Below are 13,558 nucleotides of genomic sequence, written 5' to 3'. Positions count from 1 at the left end.
CATGTTTGAGTCTATGACCTTATTTGTGAATTTCAGTATTTGTGATCATTCTAGAAATGTATTTCTTGTGAATATGGAAGGTAAGGTGTATTCTTGACAAGTCAAAATGCTTAAATAATAATAAAAATGCCAGTGGTAATAACGTACTGTGGTAATAGTAGTTGATGGTCCTTTCCACCCCCAAAAAACCAGTTGTACTATTTACAAGATGTTTCCTAATTAGCATTTAAATAAATAAATAAATAAATTTTCTGTTTATACTCCGGGACGACCAAACGGTCAGAGGAGTTCACAAGATAGATAGAATACAAGAAACAGCACCGTATTCAGTAGTCACGGGCTTGAACCCCGGTCACTCAAGGCACATGTACTTATGCACCCGCGCGCCTGACCACTAGGCTACGGCAGCCTCTTGCAGTGGTAAATGATGCAGGAAAGCAAGCTTATACAATATCGGCCACACACACACACACACACACACACACACACACACACACACACACACACACACACACACACACACACACACCTACCTTCCATTTCACCTATTCATCCCCTCCAACAGCTTGTTTAATTCTTCCTTGAATATATTTAAACTATCAACTTCCACAACAACAGATGGAAGTTTGTTCCAAAAATCAACCATCCATTGGCTAATGGCAAACTTCTGCACATCTATTCTGCAACCGTCCTTCCTCTATTTGAATTTGTGCTCTTCATATGTGTGGTCTGAGCATGAGGAATAATCTCATCAGCATTGAGCTTGCTCAATCTATTCAAAGCCTTAAACACCTCAGTCAGATCACCTTGCCGGTGCCTAGTCTCTAGACATTGCAGTTTGCAGAACTGCAATGTCTAGAGCATCCCTTTGTTCCACTCACCAATCTCATTTCCCAGATGTATAGCTGATGCTTATTTTAATCAGATAATAAGATTGACCTTAAAAATTTTTTCTTTGATATAAAAATATACTTTTCAGATTACTTTTTTTTTTTTTGTTATCATGGAATCAATATGTCCAATATAGCTTTGTTTTATATTTTAGAAAGAGGGTACAAGCCTTCTGCTGGCAGATATCTTCTGTAGTTGCTATGGTAAAGAATCTATCAAAGAAATTCATAATGTTTCCTTTGTAGGAGGAGCACGAATAGGTAATTTCAGATTATTAGAAAATATATTTGAAAAAATATACTGTGGACTATCCTATGAATTTTCCTTCTTAATTCCTACTTATATATTTTTTTATAATTTCATGCCCTTTTTACAAGTTCTTTCCTTTGCCTTTTTGTTTTGCTTTCACTGTAATTTACAAAGTTTTTTTATGAATTAATTTACGTCTTACCTTCTGCAAGCATGGCGTAGCCCTCCCACTTTCTCTCTAAGAGAGCTAAACTTTCTTTTGATTTTTTTTTAGTTATATTCTTACTACCACCTGCTTTCTTATATCCTAATTTCTTCAGTATTCTCCTTGCACCCCCCCTTTCTTCCCCACTATCTACCATTTTAACAACATAAATTTTATGTTTATGTTGTTCCAAACAGTATAAATTTAATAAAACTTTCATTTGATTTTCTGGAGTAATAAATAATTAATAAAAAATTAAAATAAAAACAGGTAATATGTTTTTGCTTGCATAAAGGTACTTAAAATTTTGATATTGGTAGGTTGGTTATATGTAGACTTTATTATCTTACTGTTGCTGCACTGTCATGTCAATGTTAGCATAGTGTTACTTGCCACTCATTTAGAAAAGTCTTAAACTTATGGCATTCCATAGTTAATCCTCAGCAATAGATAGTATATTTTTTACAAACTTGTGAAAAAGAGAAAACTTTATTGTTGATTTATTTTTTTGTATAGGTAGTCTATTTCTGATGTTTCACTATGACAACATCGATATTAAAGAAATCTAATCTAAGAAAATGAATCTTAAATGTTCACTATAATGACATGCAAATTGAGAAGGTTTGCCAGAATTATTTTTCTCTGTATAGCAAGACAGAGTATTGTGTTGTTCGGAGCTGTGCTGAGGATGAGGCAAACGAGGCTCTTGCCTCAGGTTAAAAGCTGAAAGGGGTGCCAAAAGAAAAATTAAATAATTGCCAATGTTTTCAGTTGTATGTTTTGATTATTCCAATCCATCTTGGTTTTCATCTTGCTTTTGCAAGATGAAAATCTTTGTCACGCCACTGTACAGATACCGAGCTGTGTGCACCAGTGCTATCTGGGGTGCCACCATGGTTGTCGCTCCACTGGTTGTCATTTTTATAACCTCAATTTTAATTTTTAATTAAAACATGTACCAGAAACGTATTTTAAATAAGTCATATTTTTTTTTAATTAAAATTTTTTTTTCCAATATTTTAGGGGAGGGTGCAATTTTTCATTCTTGCCTCGGGTACTAAAATGGCTCGGCACATCCCTGGGTGTTGTTCTACATGTTGTGCATGAATTTCTCTACAGATTATTATTCATTACTGTGATAGTAGTGGTATAAAAATTGTATCCCAAACCTTCCAAGTATGTGTAGAAAATAGTACAAGAGAAATCATACCCTTTACCAATGAAATCAGAGATGTAAAACAATTTGATGTGGAAGGATGTGCAATGGACATGTTGTTGTTTGGTTTTAGGAGCATTAGCAACTAAGGCCATATTGCTCCAGGGATATGCGGTGGTCATTCACTGACCTTTCCGCATCCTCCATATTTGGTGGTCACAGGCTCGAACCCCAGTCTAATCAAGAAGCGTGTGCTATGCACTGCTGCTCCTGCCCACCTGGCTACAGAGGCGCCGCAATGGACATGGGTCGAGTACTAAACATATGTGATGATTTGTATGAACACTAACAAAATTAAAGAATATGTCCATAGTGTGGCACCATCGGGTATTACCATGTGAAAGGAATATAGTAGGTTATGGATAATTCAGAGAGACTGTTTAGCTTATGAATTGAGGATAAATCCTCGAATGATAACTTTGATTCAGAATTAGGTAACTTTACATTCTTTCATATTTATTAAGAATTAATATGAGAATAACTTGTAAAATGAAGCCTTGCTCATCTCAGATGATGGTGAACCCAGGATGTTCAGTTAACTTGAAGGATGCTATATCAGATACTTGTTGTATGATCCACTTATGCATTGTCCATCCACTTTCACAGTTTAATAGTGTTAAACTTACATGAAAATACATGGTGGTACTTCAAGGAGATAAACTGATATGAAATTTATAACTCATACCATAGGTTCTTATTGTATGGCACACAAACTGCATGTGGTTCAGGGAGCTATTTTGAATTGCTCACATAGTCAACTCAAGCATTTCCTGAGTGCTTAAGCTTTCACTTAAAAAAAGTTATTAAATTTCTTCTTCTTCTTAAAAGGACAGGGAGGAAAATCTGTTATAGCTTTCAGTAGGAAACTATGCAGTGTTGTGCAATACAATAGATGCTATTAGTAGCACTTCTTAGAGAGAGAGAGAGAGAGATTGAACTATTAAAAGTTTAAGGATATTATAATTATATGACTTAAAGTTGGCAATTTGATTATCAGTATGATACTTTGAATTTTAAATGTGGTTCACAAAACAGTTGGGGGCTCTGACTTATACAAACCTTCATAAATATTGATGGTTATGAGATCACTGATTTTTGTACAAAGGGAGGGGGGCATAAAGATATTTAATGTATTTCTCCAGTACACAGGGGCCTAATGACCACAGTGATGACTGCTAGACCTAGAGAACAATTTGTGCATCCTATTAACTCTTCTGACTTTGATACCCCTGATCTAATTGATGATTTTCAGCCTGTGTTTTGCTGTTAAGAACACCTTCATTATTACAGCTGATGATGAGCAAGGAGTGATTACTATACTCTAGTCCTCACTACCACACCATAAGCCAACTGATCACCATTACAAATTAGTGTTATTATTAAAATGGCAGAATGAGGAGCCTCCGTAGCCAGGTGGGCAGGAGCAGTAGTGCACACGCTTCTTGATTAGACCAGGGTTCGAGCCCGTGACCACCAAATATGGAAGATGCGGAAGGTCAGGGAATGACCTTCCGCATTGCATATCCCCAGCCTGGATAAAGGGTGAGAGTTGGTGTCAGGAAGGGCATCCAGCAGTAAAAATTTCATGCCAAAACAATAAAAGTAAAATAAACAGTTCCCTGTTTTTATATTTTATCCACTTCCCAATATTTATATGATCCCTCTTTAAACTTATACATGCTCATTGACTAACGCCAAATTTTCCTACATAGCCTCATAATCAGAGGTGTATTGCTAAAAAAAATAGTACTGGAATGCTCGTTCTCCAGAAGACTATATGAATGCCACATCGACTGTACAATAACTGAATCAGACTTCAGACTTGCGGTTCATAGAACAACCAGTTTTAGCATTCAGCTTATGGTGAATCAAAATGCAGCATCTGCACGCATCACAGTATATCTCATTTGCTGGATCTCTTTATCTAACACATTACTTTAGTAAGAAACATTCAAGTTTCATTCTGTGAAATTTATATTTTTGTTTTTAAATAAATTTTTAAAGAAATCTATTAAATTTAAAGATTACTATTAATATATATTTTTAGTAGCAATGGGTAAAATAGATATTTCTCCCTCCCCTTTGATTATGCCGTTGTTTCATAATATTAGGTGTATAAATTTAATGATTTCCTTTTATGACATTTAGAAAAAAGTACCGGAACATCGTTCCAGTGCGTTCTGGCCCGAATACACCACTGCTTATAATTATCCTTCCTTAATTTGAATCGTGTTCCCTTGTTTGTGTCCTCTCACTAGAAGAAATATCAGTTTACAAAACTGGAGTTTCTTATTGTAAGAAATCCCTTTGCATATGCAACTAGTTCAGTTTTCCTCTATGTGCTTTTAATCAAGTCTTTTCTGAGATGAGGCTTCCAAACCTTTACATTCTTTTCAAGATCTAGTCTGACCATTGGTTCATGCAGTGGAATAATTACATTGTTATCTCTACTGAAAAAAATCATATTTATCTTTGACAGTATCCCATGCACTGTCTTTGCAGCCTTACTACAAAGAAAGAACTTCATATCAGACTATATTATGATACCTAGGTTGTTTTCATTTTCAGCAGCCCTGAGTGTGCCATCCCTAAGTTGACAATTTAACTTGGGGTCACTCTGGTCCAGATATAGAACCTTGCATTTATTTTCATTTTTCAAAACCAGTTGTATAAATTTTCTAAGTTCTCATTAACAAATTAACAACCCCACTTGCCTTAATATTGACAAATTTTGGCAACTCTGCCACCTTAATAACAGCAAATTTTGATATGTAATACCATTAAAAATATATGTACACCTCTCTCTCTCTGTGAATAGAATTTATTATTAATTAGTCTATGGTAGTGATTTCTGAGAATGTACTGTACTCTCAGAGAATATCTATATACAAACTAAAATAAATTATAATCCAATGGGGTGGGGGCAGATATGAATCTGTTTTAAATATTTTTTAAAAAGAAAATTGTTTTAATATAATTTTTTACTTGTTATAAAAGAATAAAGGTTGGAGAGGAGTGTAAAGAAATCGTGAAATAGATTCTGAAAGAATATACGGAATTCTTCATAAACAGATTATTAGGCAATCCAGTTTTCAAGTATTTATATAGAAAATATTCCTTCTAGAGTACAGAAAATTAAAAATTAATATTTTCCAAATAAAGAGTTGCATTTTCTTTTATCTGTGAAATAGTCCATCTTAATTATTGTTTATTTTGAACACAGATCCAAAGTACGTGAACAATCCAGAAATGTCTGATGTCCAGTTTCGAGTAGAAGGTCGGGTGTTTTATGCTCATAAAATCATTTTGGTTAATGCCTCACCCCGGTTTAAAGCTATGTTATCAACAAAATCGAGTGATGGAGTGCCACCTGTTGTTCAGATTAATGATATTCGGTACGACATATTCCAGGTAAAAGTCTTTATTTTAAATCCCCTAATTGGTTTCATAAAACTAAATATCTAGTAGTAAAAAGTGGCATTTTAAATCAATTTCTTAGGGTTGTTATAGATTTAAGTGATCATATCATTATTATTATTGTTACTTGTAATTTTAGTGACTTAAAACTTATTGAAGGTAAAAAAGAAAATGAGTGTGAAAATAAAAAGTAAAATAAAATGTTGAAGATAGTAATTAGTGATAGATACTAACATCTTTAACTGCCTTCTAATAAGGGAAGTTATATTATCTCACTACCAGCAAGTGCAAATAATACAAAATTTTGGGCACACAGAGTGACTATAAAACTGTCAAGGTTTTATAGTCATCTATTGTTTTTAACAAATCACCCATCTGACTGTCCAAGCACTTACAACAGCTCAATTCCCAGTGTATAGATTTTCATAAAATTTTACATTTGGGGATTTTAGGAAAATTTATCATACTAACACAAATTTCTTTAAAATCAGACTAATAAAAATTCAGATTTTTTTTTTTTTTTTTTTTTTACAATAAAAACTTGAGTTATCTCTATATATAAATGAAAGTATGTTTCAGATCATCGGGCACTACTTTATAAGAAAAAGTTGTGCCAGATTTTCAGAATATGAGGGAGATTTGAAAAGTTTGTGGCTTGGGTATGAAAGGATAGTGGTATAGTGTTAAAAATTTCTGTACTTAATGTATAACTTCAAATAGTAATCCACAAAGTTTCATGCAGTTTCAATAACATCTTTTTTTAATTACAGGTCCTGAAATCAATCAGGACATGTAATTAAATGAGGAAGAATGGACAAAATCAGTCATCAGGCAGGCATCCAATATTTGGAGAAAAAAGGGACTAATGCTAAAGGCATTAGTCCTTTTTTTCTCCAACCACGAGGATATGGTTACATTGGGGAAGATGCCCCTTCCTATTCCATGGTTAAGAAATGGGCAGCAGAATTTAAATGAGGGAAGGGAGCCTGGAAAGTAAGCCACACTGTGGAAGACCTGCAATATCCATCATTCTATAAGTTGCTGACAGCATTTATGGTCTGGTGATGAGTGATTGATGAATGACAATTCAGTACACTGCCAGAGTCTTGGGCATTTCATTTGAATGTTTGTAATACATAATAGAGGTTCTCGCTATGAAAAACATGTCAGCACAATGGATCCCAAAGTTGTTGATAAAAAAAAAACTCAGATAAAAAACACAGGAGTTGATAAGTGAACATTAGCTCCATTTTAAGCAGATCGAGCAAATTTCCTTGAAAGGTTTGTGACCATGGATGAGAAGTGGCTATCACTTTCAGCCAGAGACCAAGGAGTAATCTAAACAGTGGCAACACAGCTCTACTTCTCCTCAACTGGTCTCAAGGTTCAATAGCAGTCCCTAAATAATATGATACTATTTGTCTGCCCTCCAAAACCTTATTTTTAGGTTATCTAAAAAATATGTGCCAGTGGCTTTAGACTACCTAATTCTGAAATTGCTCACCTATTCTAAAGAGCCAACCACTGATGGATGTACTTGATTTCCAGCTATGTTTAAATAGTTGTCAAACATTGCTTTTTTATATCCCGGTTTTAAAAGTCCTCTTGAAAGGCAGATTTGCAATGAATGAGGAAATTATTTAGAATGTACATGGGAGCTATTAGCAATTCCAAAGGAAACCCATCAGGAATAGTTCCAGAGGTTGCAGAAGCATTGGAATATATAGTGGCAAGCCTACTTCAAAGGAGATCCATTTGAATAGTTAGTAAGCTTCATTGTTTCCCAAATATCAGTTCAGTCCCCAAACTTTTTGATCACACCTTGTAAGCACTTAAAACACTTATAAATTGTAAACAACAGTAAACAATTGTGAACACTTACAAACTGTAAACAACTATAAATAAACAATTGTAAACACTTAAAAACTTCATTTAATCAATACATTTAAATTTTAAAATATTATACAATTTTTTTTTTACTAAAATAATGGCTATTAGGGTACTACAAAAGTAAATGCATAATGTTGTCTCTTTTATTTGTTTTTAATGCTTTGAATAATTAAAATTGTTTATATTATCAATAACTACTTGTTAACTATAGTCTTGTTTTACAGTTAATAATGCAGTACCTATATAAAGGAGGATGTGAAGATTTTGGAGTGGATCAGAATGATGTACTAGAGGTAAAATATTTTGTATGCTTTAATAATTCTTAATTAGCAATATACAATAATAGGCATTATGTAAGTGCCAAGCTCTTTCTGATTCAGTAACCTACCAAATAAAGAAGAACAGTACTGATATCTGCTTTAAAATAGTTAAAAATTGAAATATAAAATTTTAGAAATACTTGCATAGTGGGCAATAAAAACAGAAAACATCATAATGGTAGAACACAATACTGTGTATAGAACAAGAAAAGAAAAGTTTAATTTAGATTTCTGTGCATACATAATCAAGATGTCTAGGCCCTCTTCAGTGGTATACGATAATAAAATACTAGACATCCATACTTTCAGCTGCTAAAATAAAGATAATCTAACAAAAATAATAATAACACAAATTTCTACCATCTACTATGGCACAAAAACACTCTGAGTGCTCTTAATGAGATGTGCAAGGTGATATGGCTTCAAAAGGGAGAGGCTTCCACTGGTTGTTGTGTGACCTACGAGATGTGGCTATTAAATAACGATCCTGTATGTGCAGCTGCTATACACGAAGCACCACCTGTGAAACAAAGGCAGAGAGTTGACCTTGTACCGTTCCCTAGTTGTCTGACAAGTCATGGTCCAACATGCTCATTTGAAGCAGGTTTCCATTACTTTGTGTTTTTGCAGTTAGAAAACAAATATTGAATAACCCTCAAAATTTTAACAGTACTAAAGAAAACACCAAAAAAGTTATGAGTTGTTACATCAAGTTTATGAAAGATACTATGTCAAGATCTCACATGTTCAAATGGCATAAAAGATATTTAGAAGGAAGAGAGAATGTGGAAGACGATGAATGACCAGGCCATCTGGTATCCACGAAAACTGATGAGAAAAGTGTGTGCCAAGATGGCGCCAAAAATTTTGAATGAAGATCAAAGAATGAGAAGGCTCCAAGTTTGTGAAGATGTTTTGGAAAAACTGAAGATCAGACTTTCTGAGTACCATAATTACTTGTGATGAAAGTTGCCTGTTCCAGTATGACCTAGAAACTAAAAGACAGTCAATGCAATGGAAGACAAAACAGTCCCCCAGATGAAAAAATGCAAGAATGTCAAAATCAAAAATTAAAACTATGCTTCATATTTTCTTCAACATTAGAGGAATTATTATGGCTGAATGCATCCCACCAAATCAGACTGTCAAACATACTATATTGAAGTTTTGACAAGGCTGCGTGTAAAAAAAATTCAAAGGAAGAGACCCAAATTGCAGAAGGATGGTTGGATGCTCCATCAAGACAGTGCTCCAGAACACATCATGCCCTCCGTTTGCCAGTTTCTGGCCAAAAAACAAATCCCTGTGAACATGCACCCTACTTGCCAGACCTAGTCCCTTGTGAGTTTTTTTCTCTTCCCTAAACTGAAAAGCATATTTAAGGGAACTCATTTTCATTCCATTGAAGACATTCAGAAAAAAACAATCAGTGTTAAAAGGATTTACAGAAGATGATATTCAGAAACATTTGTGTGTGTGGAAGAAATGGAATGAACAGTGTTAATGAAATTTTATTGCAACAGACTCATTATTTAATAGCCAAAAAAACAAATCCTTGTATGTGCCACAATGCATATTGACCTTTTTTTTTCTGTTTTTACTCCACCACAATGACCACATAGGACTAGAGGAGTTTATGTGATAGGAGAACAAGAATATTATTGTAGTTTGAGGCATCATGTGGAAATTTGAATTTGCAACATGAACTTGTATTTGTCAGTCTAGAATTCTATACTGGTACACTGACTACTTGGCTATAGTTGGACCATCCTTTGACTTCCACACTGGTGGCAGGTATGGAAGTCAGATGAAGTACTGCAGACCATCCGATTGACTATGGTGGAAGGATTCCTCTGGATGAGAAATGATATGTTATGTTCTTAAGATAATTGTCGGAGGCTGAGGTATAGACGTGGAAGATGAAGGAGAAATATGGGAGAAGGAAAAAGAATAGAAGACTCAGATTAAGGAAATCCAAAACTTTCTCTTTGTTTCTACTAATGTGGGATACTGTGTTACTTTCTTTTGAATAATCTTTGTTTTAGAATCTGAAACGATGTTATTTTATTTCTTAAAATACATAAGCATTGATAACTTGAATATTGGTATTGTACAGCAAGAATTTTGAGGATTCTAAAATTAGCAATCGTTTTAATGCTGAAGTAAAAGGATTTTTACAGATCTTTCACGATTGCTTGTGTGAAATGATTATGAGTAATATGTAGCCGAACGTTAGTTCTTGTTGACTTTCACTTCATGACTGTATGTTCAAAAAGAGCATGATACAATTTGTCAAGATTGATGCTCAGCATAAATGTAAAGGAGGGGGTGACGCTTCACCAAGTGGCTTCTAGGACATTTTTTGAAACTCGTACCAAAATGATACACAAAATGATAGAGTAAAGATAACAATAAATAAAAGCTGAACTATGCTGAGATTCCACATTTATCAATAGCAATAAAGCTGTCAGTAAAAGGCTGATTATTGCTCACTTTAAAGATTGTAATTATACACTTTACCAAGGATTGATACTTTTGTTGATACATTTTAATATTAAATAAATATAAATAAAAAAAAAAAAAAATGAAAACTCCACGTTAAAGGTCCAAGACCCTGAATTTGTTGAAGGGGCTGGCCCTTTATGATTTCTACACACCTGCTGATGCCATTGAGTTGCCAGTTTTCTCTTGTTTTACTTTCTTTCACCTATCTTAGTGAAACTGTTACATCAGGTTAGTTTAGGAAAATGGGGATAAGTTAAAGTTTTTATTTGTATTTTTCAGTTAAAAAAATAAATAAATAAAGCACTCACTTGGCAGTGCATTTTTATGAAACTAACAAATGCTCTTGATGCAGTTTTCCATGCCTGCATTATGTTGTTGTTTTAGCTGACCAAGCAGAAATGATTATGAGTAATATGCTTCTTGCTGACAGCACATAGTCTTCTTTTTGCACAAAAGAAGCTTTATCCTCAAAAAACCTTTCTGTATATTAAAAAAATGCAGTGTTCACATATTATAATAAGGAATTACAGTAGACTCTTGATTATCTGAGTTGCAGATTAACCGAGGTTTCTATGGCTTGTGGAAATCTAGCAAAAGTCAGATAGCAAAAAGAAATACGTGTAATCTATTACAAGTTTACACTTTGTAATGTTCTTTACTTTTAATTTTAACATTCTCCGATTTTTTTTTTAATTGTGTCCTTGAGCATCCATCAATCTTTAAAATGGAAAAGGGTTGCCCTTTCAATTGAACAAAAATTCCAATTCATCAATAAACATAAAATAGTGCCAAGTTTAATAAGTTGGCACTTTAGCACCTCTACTCAGGGTCGGACTGGCTGTTTTGGCTAAAACGATTGTTGCATCTCCCAATCCATTCCTACCTCCACCCATGGAATAGCAAGACACATCACTCTCGCTGATATGACTCTGCTTTGAAATTTATGTAATATCATCTGTAGGAAGGTAAATCAAGAGAAAAAGAAGTTCGTTGCTTTCCTTTTTTTAAAAAAAAAAAAAAATCTTTGTATTAAATTTTGTGCTAAATCTTCTCGTGTTTTTATAAATTTGAATACAGTATTTACGAAAATAAATTTATGTTTCTGTCACATTTACAAGTTTTTTTTTTTTTCATTTTTTGGATTATCGGGGCAAATTTATTTCCAGTCCTCACTAGATAATTATCTACTGTATATGCATATTGTTATATAAGCCATTATTTACTTTTTAATTTTTTTTACAGCTCATGGCTGCAGCAAGTTTCTTCCAACTTGATGGCCTGCTGAGGTTCTGTGAAGCTTGCAGTTCTAAATTTGTAGACCTGGATAATGTAGTTTCTATGTACATTCATGCCAAGGTATACAATGCCCTCTACCTCTTAGAGTATTGCCAAGGATTCCTACTTCAAAACATGGTAGCACTTCTTACTTATGATGACAGTGTTCGCAAACTTATTTTTGGAAAAAAGTTGCATAATCATGATGTCCTAAGTGGATTACTGCTAACTTTACAAGCTAGAATCAAAGAACGGTCTCAAGGTACAAAGCTTGTAGCTGTAAGCAAAGGTTAAGCACTCATCGGGAGGCAGTTAGCCCAAAGAAACTGTTGTGTGTGTGTGTATACCCAGTGCTGTGCTTACACAATACATGCAGAGCATGCTTAAACGAAAATGACACTATTTTTGAAAATTTATTTAAAAAAAAAAATCTCCTGATAACACATCACAGAATGCACAAAGACATTCAGCATTAATAAATAAAACATACAAAGTATGTCTTCCTTTCGGTATGTGCCAACTGGATGGATCACAAAATTGAACTCCAAAGTGCCTTCTGACCAGAGATTTAACAAATTATGGTGCACCTCTGGCAATAATAACTGACTTCCTATTGGTGGAACAAGTATTCACAAGACTCAAGTGCCAAATGTGCTGAAGAAGACTTATTTACTGTATAAATACTATTTTCACAATAACTTCCATTGACTTCAGGATTTTCTATCTCATTGCTGGGTCTTATCTACTAACCATGGAATCCAGCCTCTCTAAAAATGTAGTAAATCGTGCCCATCATTTTATTCTCTTATAATAGAGATATTTTTCATATATTTAGTTTAATAGACACCTTGATCTTCTGAGAATGAATGCAGCAAAAAAAAAAAAAAAAAAAAAAAAAAATACAAAAAAAAAAAAAAAAAAAGCTTATTCCAAACAAGCTGCCATATATTGTACAGGTATTCTGTTTTTAATTTTATTTTATATTCTGTAACATCCATATAATCTCTACCTCAGAATAACCCACCGTGACATTAACAAAGTAATATGGATTTATTAAGAGGCTATTTCCTAGCATGCTTAACTGTAATTAATTCTTTTATAGATTTAGATTTATTTTAGAGGGAAAATTTCTCCCAGTCACAGCTGCCCTACATCCACTGGTTGTGTATATTTCAATTTTGGTAATTCATACGATTTAAAAAAAAAAGTGCACAAAGAGATTTAATATTAAAATCTATCTACCTGTATCAATAATTTTTTGTAGGCATTGTAGAATAATATAATAATGGGGTAGTGGCAGTTTCCTGTTTTTTAATAAGCTATTTGCCTATGGGAAAAGTACAAATTGTATTATGATTTCAGGGTCAGAGAAGAGTATAGCTTATTACTTTTATGGTTAAAGGTGGATGATATGTGACAAAGCCCTTGTTTCTTAGATTATCTTATTTTTCATGAAATCTCTGGTTATATAGTTCACCAAAGTGCCATATTTGCAATAATTGCCCAGTTTTTACATGCATTATCAAATTTGTAAAAGAAGTCTATAAACAAGATAGATATTTAAGACTAATATGTGTGTGTGCGTGATGC

General features: G+C 33.6%; 1 protein-coding gene across 1 annotated transcript in view; it reads left to right on the top strand.

Annotated features, from left to right (window-relative positions):
- LOC150079940 (ankyrin repeat and BTB/POZ domain-containing protein 2) overlaps positions 1 to 12,752 on the top strand; it is a 166,696-nt gene extending 153,944 nt beyond the window's left edge. The window contains exons 13-16 of the mRNA XM_090382457.1: positions 1,046 to 1,151; positions 5,785 to 5,972; positions 8,093 to 8,161; positions 11,936 to 12,752. Coding sequence (XP_090238583.1) covers positions 1,046 to 1,151; positions 5,785 to 5,972; positions 8,093 to 8,161; positions 11,936 to 12,262 — 690 coding nt within the window. The 3' untranslated portion in view covers positions 12,263 to 12,752. The remainder of the gene's footprint in view (positions 1 to 1,045; positions 1,152 to 5,784; positions 5,973 to 8,092; positions 8,162 to 11,935) is intronic.
- The last annotated feature ends 806 nt before the right edge of the window (positions 12,753 to 13,558 follow it).

The sequence above is a fragment of the Mastigoproctus giganteus genome, chromosome 10 (genome assembly GCF_048544385.1).
Source record: "Mastigoproctus giganteus isolate SK-2022 chromosome 10, ASM4854438v1, whole genome shotgun sequence".
Lineage (NCBI taxonomy): Eukaryota > Metazoa > Arthropoda > Arachnida > Uropygi > Thelyphonidae > Mastigoproctus > Mastigoproctus giganteus.
Note: the sequence above shows the minus strand (reverse complement) of the source record. Positions and strands in the feature narration are given on the sequence as shown.